Source organism: Cornus florida, unplaced genomic scaffold (genome assembly GCF_030987335.1).
Source record: "Cornus florida cultivar Cherokee Brave unplaced genomic scaffold, ASM3098733v1 CherokeeBrave_3.0.0_Hap2_Chr11, whole genome shotgun sequence".
Lineage (NCBI taxonomy): Eukaryota > Viridiplantae > Streptophyta > Magnoliopsida > Cornales > Cornaceae > Cornus > Cornus florida.
Genome location: NW_026775581.1, coordinates 54,631,789 through 54,652,097, shown reverse-complemented (window position 1 = coordinate 54,652,097; position 20,309 = coordinate 54,631,789). Strand labels below are relative to the sequence as shown.

At 35.7% G+C, this 20,309-nt stretch overlaps 1 protein-coding gene across 1 annotated transcript; it reads right to left on the bottom strand.

The window, feature by feature from the left end:
* Positions 1 to 19,839: 19,839 nt before the first annotated feature.
* Positions 19,840 to 20,202, bottom strand: LOC132281096 (glycine-rich protein 23-like). The gene has a single exon (XM_059782834.1). It carries the CDS (start codon positions 20,200 to 20,202, stop codon positions 19,840 to 19,842), a length of 363 nt encoding a protein of 120 aa, XP_059638817.1.
* Positions 20,203 to 20,309: the final 107 nt, after the last annotated feature.

Below are 20,309 nucleotides of genomic sequence, written 5' to 3'. Positions count from 1 at the left end.
TATGAAAAATCTCAAATCAATCGAACATAGATCGATCTTTAAGAATATAAATCGATCTAAGCTCAAAACAACACAGTATTTTTGAAATTTTTTTTTTCTTTTAATTTTTTAAAAAAATATATTTTTGGATTTTAGAAAATAAAAATAAAAAATAAAATGAAAATGAAAATGCTTTTGGATTTTTTTTTTAGTTTATTTTATTTTTTAATTTCAATCTGAGTGCTCCAAGATCGATTAAAGTATCTTCTAGATCGATCTTGGAATGATCGATCGAAGTATGCATATTTTTGAAAATAATTTATTTTATAATTTTAAAATAAAAATAAAGGAAAAATATTTTTGTATTTTATATATATACATATATATATTTTATCAATAAATCAAAATTCAAAAAGGGCAGTCAAAGTCAATAAATGGATACAGATCGATCATTCCAAGATCGATCTGGAAGATACTTCGATTGATCGAATAGGTGAAAACTTGCAGACAAGTTTGATCGATACACAAAGAGGCCTTTTTCATGGGTTTTAGAAATTTTTCTAAGTATAGAATGAAGATCAATCTGAGGAAAATTTCGATCGATCTTGGAGCACTCAGATTGATCTGAACTGAAGTTCGCTCGATAAACAAAGAGCTAAAATATACAGGAAATTTTTAATCGATGGGACTGAAAGATAATTGGATGCTGGAATGGATGTTCGATCGATCGAACCTCTTTTGAGATCGATTGAACAAGTGCAAAATGCCTATTTTTAGAATGGAAGTGCATGCATTCTCAATCATAGTTCCTAGCAATGTGTATAAACCTAGAATATATCTAGACGACGCAATAAATGAAAGGTAAAATAGAAATGAGGGAGGAATAGGGTTGTAAACCCTACGAAGCATTGCTAGTCTTTAACGTTTCTAGCAAGACGTTAGGCTCTTTTAGCCCGGATCAAATATCTTGTTATGCATCCCCTCCTTGATGGGGTGAATATATTTTTGAATCCCACCCAACAAATAGTTCTCTAGAGAACTTGTTAGATTTGATTCAAAAAACATTGATGGTCCTTGGTCTATGCAAGTCTTGGGCTTCCATGCCCTTGGAACACTTGGTTTCACAACAACTTTCCTTGAATTCTTGTTTGAAGATGAACTCTTAGAACTTCCACTTCCAAGCAAAGACTCAATTTTACCAAGTTCATTTTCAAGACATCTTTCTACAACACACACTTCTTCATGCTTGTCTATTGAATTCGGGGTTGTATTAAAAATGTTCAACTTCACCTTCATGTGACCAGATGAGATTTTCATTATCCCTGTCCTACAATTGATGTTGGCATTTGCGGTTGCCAAGAAGGGACGGCCAAGGATAACGGGAATTTGGCTCTTGGGATTCGGAACCGGTTCTGTGTCTATGACAACGAAATCAACGGGGAAGAAGAACTTATCAATCTTAATCAAAACATCCTCAATGATACCCCGGGGCTTTTTGATGGATCGGTCGGTAAGTTGTAAAACCACCGACGTCGGTTTTAAGTCTCCCAAGCCAAATTTGACATACACCGAATATGGAAGAAGGTTGACACTTGCTCCTAAATCTAAGAGAACCTGATTAATGACATGGTCACCAATGATGCAAGATGTAGTAGGTGAACCGGGGTCCTTAAACTTTGGGAGTGTGTTATGTTGCAAAATGGAGCTCACTTGCTCAGTCAAGACCACTTTCCTTGGTGCTTGGCTTTTGTTTTTCCTCTTTTGGGTACAAAGATCTTTCAAAAATTTGGCATAAGCCGGAATTTGCTTAATTGCATCCAAAAGCAGAAGATTGATCTTCACTTACCTAAACACATCAATGATTTCATTAGTCTTGGTCTTTCGTTTGTCAAGAGAAATGGATCCTTTCAAGGCATCCGGAAATGGAGCTATAGGCTCAAAAGCTTTTTCAGAATTTTTCTTTGAATAATCTTCAACACAAGAATTTTTCGAACTGTCACAAGAATTTTTCAAATCATCTTCCAAAACTTTGTTCAAATCATTTTCCATTACTTTTTCAATAAAAGGGTCATGCACACGCAATGAATGAGGAATAGGATGTGAAACGGAATGGGTGTCAACTTTTAGTTGCACCGGTTCACTCTCTTCATTGGACATACTCACTTGGTTGTCCATAATTCTTCCACTTCTTAAGGTTGTCACCGTATTAACATGTTCGATTGTGTGACCTTCCGACGAGGGATGAGTCTCCACAACACATTGTTGCTTTGGTGGTGCATTCAAAGGCATCTTCCCTTTCTCTCTAGCATTCAAAGTACTGGCTATTTGCCCGACTTGGGTTTCCAGCTTAGCAATGGATTGGGAATGGGAATGAAGCAATTAAGTGTTCGCCTCTAGAGTACCTAGAGCGGTCAACACTTTCTCCTCAAAAGCGGGACTCCTAGAATTTCCTTGGGAATACGATGATTAGTTAAGGAAATGAGAATTAAAGAATTGATTTCCATGTGATGATTGAAAAGAAGATCTAAAACCTTGGGAACCTTGGCTTTGCATTGGAGGTGGAATATACTTGTTTTGAATACCACCTTGGGGAGGGTTTGAATCTTCCCTTTGGCATTTCCAAGAGAAGTTTGGATGGTTCCTCCAACTTGAATTGTAATGAGTGCCATAGGGATTATTCCCTTGGTTGACAAATGTAGCATTGACTTGCTCATGGTTTTCACTTGGCACATGTCCATGAGGACAATTGGAAGTAGAATGTAAAATACTTGATCAAGTCATACAAGATTCATTAGATGCATGATGATAAACATGATTAGGGAAGGAAGATACTTGATTCACCAAAGTTTGGTTGATCAAGAATTAATCAAACCTTTAAGATAAGGATTTCATCTCAGCGGCTATGTCATTGGAGTTGTCAACTTGATATAAACCAACATTCTTCCTTCCACCTAAATTTCTACCATTTTTAAAGGATAAAGATCTATGCATTGAATTCTCACTCATACTTTCATACAATTGCCACACATCATCCTATGCTTGTTAAGATGAGAACCACCCATAGATGTATTAACCATACCCTTGTGACTATCCGGTAAACTTTTAAAGAAATATTGAACTAGTTGTCACTTAGGTATGTCATGATGTGGGCACTTCTTAAGCAAGTCATTAAACATTTCCCATGCCTCATGAAACATTTCCCCATCACCTTAAGAAAATTCACGAATGGAAGTTCTCATAGCATTGGTCTTTAATACCAGGTAGTACTTCTTCAAGAACTCTTGTTGCATTTCTACCCAAGAAGTTATCGAAAAAGGTCTAAGATTGTTGAACCAATATTTTGCCTTGTCCTTAAGGGTAAAAGGAAAAAGTTTGAGTCTTAACACTTCTTCTGGCATGTCCGTGTATTTCACGATCGAACACACTTCAAGAAACTCATCCAAATGCTTATAAGGTTCTTCACTTGGAAGTCCATGGTAGTTGGGAATCATTTGAATGGTTTGTGGTTTAATCTCATAGTGATATGATCTAAATAGGGGCAATTGAATGCAAGTAGGTGCATTGTATTCATTAGGCATATAATGGTCTTTTAAAGCAATAGGAGGATTCACAACCGGCGGTGCTACTCGAACACCTTGATTGCCTTGCATAATGGGAGGTTGTGGAGCAAAAATTGGCCGAGGCATTCCCAATGGAATTTGGCTTTGTTGTTGTGATGGAATGAATGGTCTAAGCATGCCTAATGGTAATTAAATATTTTCATGATGCACATTAGGGTGGAGGATGCCTTGTTGGTCTATGTGACCAAGGTCCTCCACATGGTTGTTATTCAATTCTTCCATTGGTAAAATGGAGTGATGAGAAGTACCTCTTCTCCTAGGATTACGAACAACCGATTCAAGATGCAAATTAGGAAAGACAAGAGTAGGATTTAATGACCTATGACCATGTACGCACTAGCAAAACAAATAATAAGCAAGTAACAATCACTTCGTCCCCACAACAAATCAATCGACAGACATTATCCATATACATTGATCCCATACTCTTATGTTTGAACAATAAGCAAAGTAAAAGTAAATTGCCTCCATGCGGGCTCACGATTTATCTATGAAATGAAAAACTTGCCACCACGCGGACCGACGATTTAACTAGAGATTAAGTTAGAAAGATCTCACAAAGGGTCCTTAAGTAACTTCAATTAACCTTTCAAGTTTCAAGCCTTGCTATGCTTTGCAAATTTTTAGATTTTAGCTCCTTTTTGTGCTTTTGCTTAGCTTCACTTGGCTTCCTTGCTTCCTTTGCTCTTTAATTCCCTCTGCTTGACTCTCTTAGCTTAATGCACCTAGCCAATCAAGAACAAACACAATAAGTAATTAAAAAAAGAAAATAAAGTAAAGACACGATTAAAAGAGTACTAATTCCTATTTGTTTCCAAAACACAGCGTTGCCAATTCAAATCCCTGGCAACGTCGCCAAAAACTTGGTGTAGCGCCGCACCAACGTCTAAAAATGTGCAAAAGAGTGTGAGTGTGCAATGTGGCCAAGTTTTAAATTTATAAAAGCCACTACTACCTCTAACTAAAAATATATCTAGAGTGAGTAGGGATCGTCCCAAGGGATTATAGGCGTGCTTGCAATGGAAACAATGTATAGGGTTAGTAGGTCGAATGAGTAAAAGATGGTTTGTTTGGGTAATTAAACTACAATGCAATTGAAATTAAAGCAAGTAAAAGGTAACAATTTAGAATGTAGGTAAAAGATATAAAGGAGAGAACTTGGGGTACTAGAGCTCACCACTAAGTTTGATTTCACTAGACACTAGCAATTGTATATCAATGGGGGAAATTGAATTGTAACTTATATGTGTGTGTGACATTAATTGAAACTAGACATGGATGGCAAATAAGTATAGATTGTTTAGCCAATTTAAATGGAAAGCACAACCTATCAAATAAGACCAAAATTCATTCAATGAAACTACAATTTATGCACACACAACTATCTAGGAGCATACACCATTTGCATTCATAAGTATGAAACACCAAGGAACAAAAAGAGATTGTCCACCTATCTATGAATCTAAGGCAACTACACTACATCTACACTAAAGACATGGAAATTAAACTAAGTAAGCTAAAGGTGTGACACAATCCATCAAAAACAAGTGTGAACCATCAAATAAATTACAAGAGAGTTCAATTAAGCACTATGTTTTGACTATCTCTAGATTAACTTCATCCATACACATAAACATGCATAAACTCCACTAAATCTAGAGAAAAGCACATGAATCATCCATTCTAGCATACATAGACATATGGTTAGAAGTTGATAATCAATTGAAAGCATTAATCCATACACATCAAGTAGAAACCACAAGATATATATATAAATCCAAGATCAAAACATTTATTACAAGCAAATCCCCAAAAATATGCAAAGCACTAGGTCTAGGAAGCAAACTTAGGGGCTACTCTATCCCCAAATAGATGTCTAACCACTCATTGAAGTAATCATCCAACCTTCAAGGGCTATCTCCGTGGTAGGCATGACCTCCTTCTTGATGGAAACCCTAGAAGAATGGAAGAACTCCCAAAGATGTGTAAAAGCTCTCTAGTCTCTAGCCTCCTCTCTAAGATATGAGATATGATATGTGTATTGAAGATATGTTCAATCTTCCAAAACTATGAATGGCTCAAAATCCTTATATAGGAGGCTCAAGTGTCATACCCAATGGTTTGTATTCATGCACTAGGGTCCTTGCAATGCTTGCACCATGAGCCAACTTTTAATAAGCTGGAACTTATTTTAATTTGGACTTAAAGAGATTCAATCGATCGAACTATGTTGAGATCGATCGAACATTAGTGAGATCCATCAAATGCTGCAGAGATCGATCATACTTGGCGGCACCTTTTTGAATAAAGACAAATCCCTGAGATATTTTGGGATATTTTGGGAAAGAGACAAGAGTGGTAGGTGTGGTGGTAGGTGTGGATAAGATCGAATATTTTCGATCGATTGAAGATAAGTTGGATCAATCGAACATGGTGGAATCTTTTGGATAAGGACAAAGGCTTGGATCCATCTTGAAGTGTCCAGATCGATGTTGCTCTGATCGATCGAACGAATGTTGAGATCGATCGAACTTGCTGTTTTTTCCACACTTTGCTTCATTTTGTTTCCACTTTGCTCCTTTCTTCTTTTCAGCTTGGGATTGCTTCTTTTAAGCTCTTATTTGGCTGAATTAACTTATTTTTGGGATAAGTACCTAAAAACGGCAATAACATGAAATTAGTCTAAGATGGAAAAATAAGATAGATAAAAGTCCTAGAATACCTAACCGTAAGGGGTTTAATTGCGCACTTTTCAGCGCTCATCATAATACTAATTTAATTATTAATAATTACTAATAATTAAACTAACCCTATATACATATATACCCATATATATATGTATATCCATCCATGGGTAATAACTGTACCCATTCAATCCCCTACCCAAGCCCAACTCCTTATTAAAATAAAAATAATACATTTAATTTAACATGCAATTAACATTCAAGTGAACTCCACATAAGTACATGATGACAACTAAACAAATAATTCAATTTAAACCTATAACGCAAATCCATATAATCATATAATTCAATTAAAACAAATAAAGCAGTTAAACAATTAACCAATCAAACAAATAGCCAAATAAACACATAATGAATTTAAAATTGCAAGAAAACCATAAAAGAAAATATCGAGACTATCCTTTTAAAGTTAGAGGTATTACAAGAACCCTGTTTATTGCAATCCAATGGATCTTTCCTGGATTACTTATAGATACTCAAGTTATTAATTGAGTATGTTATGTCTAGTCGTGTGTAAATACATTAAGCTTTCTATAATGCGAGAATACTCAAGTTGTGATATGCTAGGACCAGTGTTTTTAGATAAATGAAAATTTACATCAACAAGAGTTTTTACAAGACTACAATCTTATTTATTAAACTTTTCTAATATTTTCTCAATATAGTGAGATTGAGATAATATTAGACCATCTGATATTCTAGAAATCTTGATTCTTAGTATGACATCAGCTATGCCTAAATCTTTCATAGCAAAATTTTTGGTCAACATCTTTTTAGTAATTTTGATTATAACATCATCACTTCCCATTATTAGTATATCATCCACATATAGGCACATAATGACATATCCATTTTGAGTGTTTTTTTTTTTACATAAACACATTTATCATACTCATTGATTTTTAAACTATTTAACAATATCACTTTGTCAAATTTTTCATGTCATTGTTTAGGTGCTTGTTTTAATCCATATAAGGATTTTACAAGCTTGCACACCTTCTTTTCTTTCCCTGGAACTATAAAACCTTCAAGTTGTTCCATATAAATTTCCTCGTCTAATTCACCATTCAAGAATGCAGTCTTAACATCCATTTAATGTATTTCTAAATTTTGCAACGCTACAATAGCAAGTAATAATATAATGGACGCTATTCGTGTTACTGGTGAATATGTATCAAAATAATCTAAGCCTTCCTTTTGCCTGTATCCCTTAGCTACAATCCTGGCTTTATATTTATCAATTGAACCATCAAGCTTCATCTTCCTCTTGAAAATCCATTTATACCCTAAAGGTTTAGTACCGGGAGGAAGATCCACCAGCTCCCAAGTATGATTTTGAATGATGGATTCAATTTCACTATTAATGACTTCTTTCGATAAAGGAGCTTTAGGTGAAGTGTGATACCTATCGATTTTAGAGCCACGGGTGATCAAGTCCGAGCACAGATCCGAGGGATACCAAACAATTAAGTATATAAACAAACATTGATTACAAAATAAATAAAGAATAAATAAGCTAAAAGAAATCTAAATATAATCCTTAAAATTAAATCATCCAATATTTCCAAAACCTCCAATATTATTAGAACTCGGGAATCCATCTAGTGGACCCCTAATAATATCCCAACTGGAAAATAAAAATAACTGAACCGAAAGGAAAACCAAAACTAAAACATGAAGAAAAGTCCTACGTAGTCAGAAGAGTGAGTGACTGTCTCTGCTCAGTACGAACAAGCTCAAAAACTGGAACTATAGAACACCTGAAAAATAATAGTGGGTCAAGCCCACGAACACGTTCTACTCTACTACAATCCAAACAAAGACCCGATATGCAGATACATCCTAAACAACTCAACAATAGCTAAATAGTCCATATATATATATATATATATATACACACACACACACACACACACACACACACATACACACACTATAGGTCGCTCACTAGACCATAGGTCTGTATCAACCTGAATAGAAGGCACCATGCAAATCGCACATAAAGTGGACATGTGTACCTACCAGGGCACCCAGATGTCAACTATATCCAGTTATCCATCCTAGGCAATAACGCACCCTAACCATAATCCTAAGACTCAAGCTCATATCATAGCACCATAATAACATATATATATATATAAATCCATCCAAGACTAAGGTATGTCATTTAACTGTTCATTGACCTAACACAAATATAAGTAGGACTTCACTTTTATAGTTAATCAATTCCCTTATACCAGAATAGGTAGAACTTAGCGTTTTGAACTAATCCATCCCTAATATACCACCACCCCATACCGGTGCATAAAATCCACAAAATCCAATAATTGATAAAACAAAATAAAGTAGTTCATCAATTAAAATCAAGGCCAAAAACTATCTATCCAGATGCAGTAACTTTTTAATAGTACTATCTCTCTGCATTTTCATCATTTGCATTTGACGCAAATTTTCATTCATGCGGGGGATTGTTGGAAATGGGGCATATAAAACAGAAACTTTGGATGAAATTTGAAGTAGATTTTCTTACAAATTTTTTGCGGATCTATGGACAAACATGTTCTTCTCCGTAAGGAGATGAACATGGTATATTTACTTTCTCAAATCCGTTTCCGGGTGAATAAGAAATTAGCTCCAAAGTGATCGAGGTGTTTGATAAGCCTACATGGGTATGCAAAATGTGGGAAGTGCTTGTCCCACATGAAAAAAAATGTTAAAACCATTTGAAGTTTAAATAAGCCCAAGTTTGGGATTTGGGTTTGGGCTCAAGGGCAACCAAGTTTTTTAAGAGGGGAGGACCTAGGCAAGCTTGGGTCCAAACCATCCACCACACACTCGTGCCCAGCCCGACCCGATCCAGGCTTGGGCTTGATTGTAAAGTCCGGTTAATTTTTTATTAAACGGAATTGCGCTTGTGTTGTTGGATTTAATTTATTTATTTTATTTTTTTTGGCTGGGCTTATAGGTTTCATAAATGGGTGGTCCGAACCAGTGCACCTGGTTTTAAACCAGTGCAATTAAATTTAAATTAAAAACCAATTTCTAGTATTTGAATTTAAATTAAAAACCACTTTTTTTATTTTTTTCCAAAGGGTTGCACCTAGTTCTGAGCCATCATGACCCATGGTTGCACCTACCCGAAAAGGCACCTTGCTGCCCATATAAACCCCCCTTGGGTTCATTTACAAAACACACCATTCAGAAATCTTCTTCTCCATTTCTGAATTCTCTTCTTTCTTCTCTCTTATTGCATACATAGACTTTAGTCCATGGGTTCAAGTCTTAATCTATGAGTTCGAGTCCAATTTCGAGTCTACTTCAGAAAGAAAGTACTATACCGAGCTGATTCGCCCATTTCTTTGATTTGCAATACTACTACCGAAGGAAAAAAAAGTCGTTGTATCATGGAAGATAGACGGCACTAAGTCCGTTAGCACCATAGTGGGGCGAATCTGTCTTAAGAATATAATCAAATTCTAGTCTCGACTTATAATCAGGTTCTTTTATTTTTATAGTTTTATTTTATTTCTTATATATAACTATATTTTATAAGAAATTATATATGTATAGATATATATATAGATTATTGTTTAATAATAATTATTATATATATATACACACATTATATTTTTGCATAACATCTAAATAAATAATACTATAGTATATGGTATACTTAGACCATATATTTTGGACAACAATTTTCAAACAAACATACAATAATATTGCTAAATATTCATATTATTTAACATTTTATCTTATTTTTAGAATAAAATAATATCATACTTACTATAACATTCAATTTAAACACTTCGATCATTTTGAAGCAATAATATAATAAAATTAAATTATTAAACTTGTTTTTGAAATGTGTGCCCCGTTTTAGATTAATTTTTGTCAAGTCATACAAATTAAATAAAATCTAAGAGAATAGTTTTTTTTTTTTTTTTTTTCCTGGCAACAACAACACATAAAAAGGAGCCAAACCATCACACAAAAATAGCAACATCAGCATCCAGAAGACGAACAATGGGTGAGGGCAGCGATTGAAACACCAAATCTTCTTCCAAATCATCACGCGATAGGCATACTAGAGCATGCGCCACCCGATTACCATCCTGCCTAACATGTGAAATTGAAAATTGAGAAAAAGCTTGAAGCTCCCTTCGGATATCAGACAACATAGAATTATAAACACCATCCACATCGAAATCCCGCTATGGCTTCCACCACCACTTTAGCTGTAACGACCTGAACCTAGGGGTCCGAATCGTTTACCGGGTCCTTACCCGAACCCGAGGTCATCTAAGGCATTACCGTCCTTTCCTATGTCAATGCATAAAATATATATACATTATCCCAAGACTCATAGTACATCATATCACTAACATCACAGAAAACTCATAGATGCAAGTAGAATGGCAGTGGTGTCTAAGTCATGGATGCAAGTCATACGTTCATACTGCTCTGGTTTCCTGGAAATGTTAAGATAAGGGGTGAGCTCAACAGCTCAATTGGTAATGCCTACAACACCGATCTTGGACTCCCTTGAGCCAACAACCAAAGAACCGGAATAGAAAAAAAGTTGGGGTCATGCAATTGGAGTCCGTACAACATTTATAACATAACAATCAATATAAGCAGTCACATATCACAATTCTTCAAAATCATGTACATGATATGAAATGTGATGCATCCCATCCCAAACCTGGTTTATACCGACCCAACACTCACTTTTTGAAAACCCGCTGACTGACGTTACCGAGACGAGATTGATAACTATCCCTAGTTCCAATTCTGGCAAAGCCTGGCAACCGTTAAAGAGCCTAGTATCAACTTTTTCACGCCCTACACCTGGCCGTGCTCCCTCTCGGTCAAGCTAGCCCCGGACTCGTGAAATGCGGTTCATTTCTAAATCCTTTCCAAACACATTTCTTTAAAATAAAAAATAAAAAATCATTTCAACCTCACTTTTCTCAAACCATGCCCATGCCATGAATGGAATCAAGTAATAACGAAATTGACACACATATGCTTGCATTTTATCAATTTAGCCATAAATACTCATCATCGTTATCATGTATATACATATAACCTCAAGAAAATATTTCAACGTAAGGCATGCTCTTTAAACACCTTTGCAACCAAATCAACATCATCTAGAGCATGCTTTGCCACATAAACACATTAACACATAATTAACATTTTAAATTTTAAATTTTAAATTTATTAATTTAATCATGCTTAACAAGAAATCAAGTAAACAACTCAACTAAAGTAAAAACTTAATGGTTTAGACATTCCTACCTCAAAAGTAGCGAAAATGCATCCCTAACCAGAAAAGTCAACGCAGTCAATGCCGGTCAATAAAAGTCAACGCCAATCAACGGCGTCGGAATGGAAAACTATTTAGTGGAAACATAGCCGACGACGAGGAAATTCTACTGTTTCAAAGGCTTGGCTCCGGAATCCGACTCCAAGTGGCCCAAAACCACCTCCGAAGCCTTATATCCAAAAACTTCAAAATTTCGTAAAATAATCACCACTCCTCCAAAAATTAAATCCTTTGACTATGCGATAAAGAATGATGAAATGAACGTTTTCCATCAAGAAATCAAGACTGGAAACCTGACCGATTGGCCAAAAAATGGAGGAGAAAAATGAGGCATAAAAGAAAAAGAAAAAATAAAGTAAAAGGGAGAGAGAGAGATTACAGCATGAGAGAGAATGAGAAGTCTGATCAACCAAATGGCCTCAAGGCCATTTAAAATAAATATCATGGCGGGTCCCACAATTAATTTAAAAAATCTCATTTAATAACTTTAAAATAAATATCATGGCGGGTCCCACAATATATAAATACCAATCAATTTGCCACCACACAATAATTATTCAATGAAATAAATATGATCAAAATAATGATGTGCAAAATACAATGGACCCAAAACACAATCCCCATGTATAATAATACCGGTAGTGGGTCCTACCTGGACCTCTCAACCCGAAAAGCTAAAAAAATGCCGAAATGACAACTAATGCATTTTCAAGAGTCCTGAACTCAAAGAAATACTCCAACCAACTCCTGCAACTCACCCAGTACACCCAATGATGTTCAGCACGCAAAACGAGAAGGAATGAAAAGAACCCCGAAAAATCAAAAAAATCCCAAAAAATGAAAAATGGAAAAAAAATCAGGATCATTATATTAGCATATGACTCAAAGTAGACAACCTAAAAATTAAAAACTTTTGGCCAATAAATAGCATGACGAAAAGCAAAAGCTTAGCCTAAAGCACCGACGAGGCGAAAAACGGCTTAAAAATCACTACTTGAATAACAGATCCATCTGATTGCCAAAAGACCACACCTCCACCCCCCAACAAAAAATGCCTTGAAAAACTAGCGTCCATATTACATTTAACAAAATCATGCAACGGACGAATCCAACAGGAAAAAGAAACAATCTAGTGCAAAGGAGAGCCAAGTTGTTGACATTTTTTCTGCACATTCATAAATTCCCAGAAACGGGTTGTAGCTAGAGTAGCCACCAGGGAAGGATTCCACAAAACCTTCTCAAAAACCATTTTGTTTCTAGCCTTCCAAATCGTCCACACACAAAAGGCAGTCAAACCCACCATTAAACACTTATTTTCCTTAGAAGGGACTGCTACACTCGAAAGTCTATCCCACCATTCAACAAAAGATAAAGGAGGATTGTGAAAAAAATTCCCAGCAAAGAGGGGTTAACTTCCATACCTGAATAGAGTGAGAACAGTGGAAAAAAAAAAAAAAAAAAAAAAAAAAAGATGATTAATATCCTCGACCTCCAACCCACACCGTTGGCACACCGGATCCTCTAAGCATCCTCGTCGAACCAACACAGACCTTATTCGGATCACACCATAATAGCACTTCCAAAGAAAATGCTTGACTTTGGAAGGTATAGAAAAACTCCATAGCTTACCCCATAACTGACTAGACACCCTTAGACCATCCTCCCTTCTCTAGGTCCGCAAATTCGGATTAGGATATAGAGACACTGCCAAGTTGTATGTTGACTTAACACTGAACCGTCCTGAAGCCTCAATGTCCCATATTTGGATATCCTCCAATGGCCCAAGACTTACAGAAATCCGAGAGATGCGCTGGATTTCATACGTAGAAAACAATTGAATAGTTGAATGATGAAGTTTATAGCTTAAAAGTCTAAATTCATAAAATGCAATTGATATGGCATGTGTATTAAACAAACCTATAATAAAATATATATAAATGCATGACATCCCCTTGCTCAAAACTCTCAACCCATTTATTTTAATAGTTCTAAAAATAAAAAAAAAATAAAATCTACAAAACAAAGATAATTAAGTAATGACTAATTTGTCCCTTTAATCTCATTTCCAGTCCTTCATTTTCCATTTTAGGCAATCTCATTTAAGGGTTACTCTCTCCTTTCTTTAAGATCAAATCTTATCAATGAAAACTCAAAGTTCTTGCACATCTTGAGGGTTTTTTTGCACTCAATCCCTCAATTAATAAGAAAGTTAATAGTTCTATATCTCATGAGACATAACTAATACACCTTAAACATTATATGATAAATTAATATAATTACTTGGTTAAAATAATATATCAGTGACTGAAAAAAAAATAAAAAGGCCCTGTTTGAATTAACTTTTGAAAGGCGCTTTTGGCTTTTAGTGCCAAAGAATTCAATTTTTTTTAGTGTTTGAATGATTTTGGAAGAAGAGCTTCGGCCTAAAAGAGCTTTTACAAGAAACCAGGAGGACCAGCTTCTGTAGGAAATGATGCAGGAAGCTGTTTTAGGGTTTTAATAAACTTTTTATATTACCAAGCATACCCCTCATACGTCTAATTCAAAGTAAAAGAATTAAGTTCCAGTTGTACCCTACAACATCATTGTTCTACTCCAAACCATATTGCTCCAAACATGCATCTCGCTCAAACTTGGTTCATTTCTGTTTTTTTTTCTTGGTTGGTACTCATACACATATACTTCTACTGAGGCTCAAACCTCTAATCTTCCTTTAAAAAGTAAAAAGCCTAATATAGTTAGGTCATTGACCTGTTAAAAATTTGGTTCCTTTCATCTTGACTAACTTCTTTCTCTGTATCTCCTTTTATAATTAAATATATCAATGCGCATGTAATGATAAGGTATAGTTTTTTTTTTTTTTTTTTTTTTGGGTCCTGGCAAACAAGAAGCCAACAGACCATTACAAGAACAACAAACAACCAAATAGCATGAACATAAAAGAACCACAGAAAAAGAAAACTAGACAACTCCAAAGAAACCTAATGTTAAGCTAAGACATGACCACCGTCATGAGAACCAAAGCTTAAATAGTTTCTATAGTAGAAGAGCGTCCAGCACCAACCAACATCGCAATCAACATGCCAGAATAGTCAAAAGTTGGACCTACCAAAGCACATACAGATCTCATATCAAATGACACTGCCTCACACAAATTCCCAAAACACGCATGGCCATGGCCCACCAAAAGGTAGAAGAAAGCTTTCAGAGTAATCTTCCATGACGTCATGGCTTTCCCAGCCGAAGAAGCATAAGCCGACCCCGTCGCCGAGCCACCAACAATCACAAACCAGCAAACACCATGATCACGCCGCCGGCGAATGAAGCCTAACCACCGACCATGCCACGAACTACTTAAACTGAACCCCATAACGAGAAAACACCAGCAACAACATCGACGATTGAATACCCAACAGAAAAGGTGTACCCCAAATTTCTTCACCACAGGCCAAGAAATCTGTAACGACCCAAAACTAAATACCAATTATCAAAAAAAATTAAAAATTTGGCATGACCTCTGCTAAAAAGGAGCCTACAACCACCTACTTAAATAAATAAAAAAATGCAATGGCCCTTCCTGGCCCTTCAAGACTTATCTAAGCTGTCCCAACACACAATACAAAAATAATAATAATAATAAATAAAATAATACATTCAAGCATCCATTTCATTCATTCATTAAACCTCAACATAATTCATCTCATAGTAGAACATCCACATACCATTTAATCCAATGATCATAATTACAGTCCCAAAATACAAGGTTAAGATCAAATGTCCATGCTTTACAACATTTAGACAACTTATATAAAATTACAGCCCATACATATAATTACAATAATAAGAGTCCATAAGTTTTCGTACAAAATACATTATGTTAAGTTTTACAAAAAAATAGTGAGACTTAGATACAAAAATAACAAAATGATCATCTAATCCAAGCTAGGCCTGTGGTGGAACGTCATCCGCCATTTCTTTTCCGTGTCCTGAAAACTATTAAATAATAGGGTGAGCAATTTGCTCAGTAGGCGGTGCCTAAGACATAAATCTTGTAGCCCCATGAATTCAAATATTGAATAGGGATAAAGAATAGGGATCATTCTAAACCGGGAAAAACACGACATAAATTTCTCAAGTCCAAGACTAACAAATTTCCATGCCATGAATGCAATGCTATGCATGTCACTCCCCATTTTCAAATTCACTTCAAAAACTTAACTTTTCAAACCGTTAACCCGTCCCTCGGTACCCCCTTAGCGACACGAGAGAAGGATTAGCCACTGTCCCTGACCCTTGGTAACTCCGCAGCGTTATTTGGGGCCCAGTTGGCTCAACCACGCTAGGGCGATCTCCCTAGTTCTCTCTAGGCTACATTAACGCCACGGACCCTTGGTACCCCCTTGGCTTCCGGGTTTTTCACTAAAATCCTTTTCTCAAATAGGTTTCCCAAAACCCCTTTTAATTATTCATTTCAAAACATTTCCCTTCCTTCATTGCCCAATGACATGCATGTATGTCTCATGCCTACAACATTATAGAATAAAAGATTTTCATATAATACAATAAAACATTATTTATCATAATTTCTAGGATGATCATACATGTTTGCATACAACACTTCTAGCAATTTAACAACACAATAAATATAGGAAATTAATACTTAAACATGCTTTTCGTACAAATCAACATTTATATATAATCATGAAATTTATATACCACCATAAAATCATTCTAGGGTAATTAATATCAATTAATCATGCTAATAACATCAATTAATCATGCTAATAACAATTAACAGAAATTAACTCACAAAGGAACAAGAAAAATGCGAATTAGAGACCCCTACCTCAATCTAAGCCAAAAGCCCCAATTTTCACCTCAAACCCTAGGATTTAGAGATCCTTCAAATGATGGCCAAATGAAGATTGGCCCTAATCAACTCGTAGACCTCGTCACGGGTTTCAATTTGCTTCAAACGGCACTTAAAAACACCAAGAATTGAGAGGAATCAAAATTTGAAATGGTAAAAAATAAGAAAAGAAGAAAGCAAGGAGAGAGAGAGCTCTGTCCCGAGTCTGAAGAGAGAAATGGCTAAAAAAAATTATGTATGGTGATATAAAATGTGTTTAGTGCTTTGTGGGGACCACTCAAAAAAACAAATATCACTTTTATACTTTTGCAAAATTAATAAACATTACAAAATCAAAGATCTGATCATCCCACGAGGAGAACCCAAAGTTGCTGGCAACCGCAACCGAAAAGTAAGAGAAATTGATGTCACCGACCAAGCCCGAAACGGTGAAGTGTTCACCCGGAAAGAGAAGTGAGACAAACTAAGAAATCTGGAAGGCAAATCACACGAAGATAAAATTAACACCAACATAAAAACACAAAAACTCATAGCGATACCCGGGTCGAAAGGAAAAGTTTGCACTGATTGGTCTTCAAGTCATCCAAAACGTCGAACCCCCGGCGTTACATCTCGCTGTGCACTTTTGCCGTTCCGGCAAAGAGAGAAAGGAAAAGCCAAGATCACCAAAAAGGAAACCATCAGAAACAAAAGAACTATGACAGAAGCACACCAAATGAAACGATCTACAAGCGTAATAGAGACAAGGAAAGAGAAGGAAAGGAGAAAGAAAAACAGACCAAGAGGAAATCTAGAGACAACACACCGACAAGCAGAGAACCTCTTAAGAAAAGAAGAACCCCCTATGCAAAGGGGAATCTCCCTAAGATGAGAGACCTCCTTATCATTAGTTGGGCATTGATATATTTGTAACTATATATTCAATAAAAGCATATCCTTCTCCAGCTACAATATAACTCTCTCTCTATTTCAATCTTCTCTTTTCTTCTCATTATTTACCCTCTTTTTCTAGGATTTTGGTGTTTTTTTTTTTTTTAAAAAAAAAAAAATTAATTCCCAAAAACTTTTGGTTGAGTCTTCTGTGAACTTTATAAATCTCAACATCTACAAGTGGATTCTTTGTTTAACAATAAAATTCATTTTCTCACATACCATTGTTTCTAAATTTCTAATCTGAATTGCAATTTAAAATGCCCTGTTTAAGAAAACTACTTCAGTTTCATATAAATTTGCTAATCTATTGCTTATAGCTTGATTATCAAAATACATTCATACATATTATCAGTTGCTTTATTTTATTTGGTAAAATTAACCCTTTTGATTTAAGGGTAAAGTGCAGAAAACCCCCCTGATATATAGACGTTGTGTAGAACTAGTCCCTACTTTTTGAAAAAGTGCATACAAGTCCACAAAATTCAGAAAATGTGCATAACTAGTCCCTCTGACCACTTTTAAAACTTAAAACCCCATTTTACCCTTTTGTTTCCCATTTTGCCCCTCACTTTTTGTGCAGAAAAGACCCTCAACATTGTGCATAAAAGGCCCCCCACCCCTAAACCCAATTCGTTTGTGTGTGTGTGTGTGTGTGTCTCTCTCTCTCTCTCTTTCCATGTATGTCTGCACTCTCTCCCTCTCTCTCCCCATGCATGTACTCTTGCAATAAAGCAGCAACTCTCTCTCTCTTCTCCATTTCTTCATTTCTTTCTTTGTATTATTAATTGTCTCAAAAAAAAAAAAATTTCATTTACTCCAAAACATGCCATCATCTTCAAGCTCAAGAAGCCATTGTTACCCATATGGGAGGTCAGTGAAAGAATATTATTGTAAATGTGGAGTTAAAAGTCCTTTGAAGGTGTCATCTACCCAAAGAAATCTTGGTAGAAGGTTTTACGGGTGCGCCAACTACAGGACTGGTTTATGTGGTTTTTTGAGGTGGGAGGATGAAGAATTGGCTGATTATTACCGTAAATTGATTTGGGATCTTATAACAAAGATACGAGAGTTGCGGGACTTACAAAGAGCTGATTCTCCATTAGTTGGTCAAGCTCCAACCATGAATGTGAATGATGGCAGGCTTTTGGAGATGGAAAACATGATAGTAGAATTAAGACAAATGAAGCATACAGGATATACCCAACCTAAAAGAAGATGCTTACCTCAGTTTAATGGTTCCATTCTCAATTTTCTTTTTGGGTTCTTTACTTGTGTTGTATTGTTCAAGCTAGTAATGTGAAACCTTGTAAACAAAAACATGTTTTCTGGTTCTTTACTTGTGTTACCTATTCGAATGCAAGTATAACATGTTTGAATGCAAGTATAACCTGTTTGAAAGCAACTGCAACCTGTTTGATTTTAATTTTTTAAATGTAACTACATCCTGTTTTAATGCAAATATTGTACCCAACAACACTCACATATACAGACCTACTGCACCACCCATTCAATGGTGACCAACCATTCAATAAATGACCAACTATAGCCTGCACCACACATTCAATGACATCATTCAATAAGTTAAATAATCACAACCACCAACAACATAGACATTCATAATTTACGCAAAAAAAAAAAAAAAAAAAAAAAAAAAAAAAAAAAACACACATATATTGCCCCATAGTTCCCAAACAACATACATACCTAGATATTGCTCCACAGTTCCCCAACAACATAGACACATACAATACATAAATATTGTAGCTCCATAGTTCCCCAACAACACAGACACATACAATACATACATAAATATTGTAGCTCCATAGTTCCCCAACAACACAGCACATACATACATACATATTACTGTCCATATCCAGTCAACCAGATATTAAAAACAAAAAAAATAGTTGTCTATTTGTTAATCCATGAATGAAATACACAAAAAATTACTTCAGATTTACCATACAAGTCATATGTTGTCCAGTAACTATCCACTAGCAAAAGGTAACACCTTGGACTGAAGTAAATTGAAACTTGGATGAAACAAAGGCAACAGTTTTAGAGAGTGGAATCTGCAACAAATAAGTGGTACAAAATAATTAAAACTGCCCTAAGAAAGTATGTGTTTTGAATGGAAAAGAAGTAAAATTAAAAATTCATTTACCTAAAACCACCAATCTTGGCTTTCTTGGGTACCATTCCCTAGTGTATGTGGCATGTCAACATTCTGAGACTAAGAAACATTGATAACCTATAAAGAAGGTAAAGTTAAAGTTAAAGTTGAGTTGACAACACTTGTAAAACAAAAACAAAAACTAATATAAATCAATGCATATACCTCACTGTTGATCCCTGTGGCTATCACTGGGACTCAGTCAAGTTGCCTGCACCAATGTCAACATTTACAGCCCTATGACTGCCACCATCCCTGCCTCTCACACCACCTCTACCTATGCCATTCCTACTCCCAACACCATTGCCTCTTACTAAAGTCCTTCCCATAGCATGGTTAGTCCCAACACCACCACTACCAGTCCCCATAGTAGTGCCACCCACACCTCTTAGTGAAGTATTTCCCAACACATTGTTACTCCCAACACTTCTACCAATGCCAATCCTACTCCCAACACCATTGCCTCTCACTAAAGTACTACCTCTCACTGAAGTACTGCCCATAGCATTTTTACTCCCAACACCACCACTGCCAGTCATATTCATCCCCATAGTAGTGCCATCAATACCTCTACCACTCCCATTAAAAACAGTTTCAGTAGCCTTTTGAACATGCAATACTCCAAGTTGAGGGTTTTTAGGTCTACCTCATTTGCTTT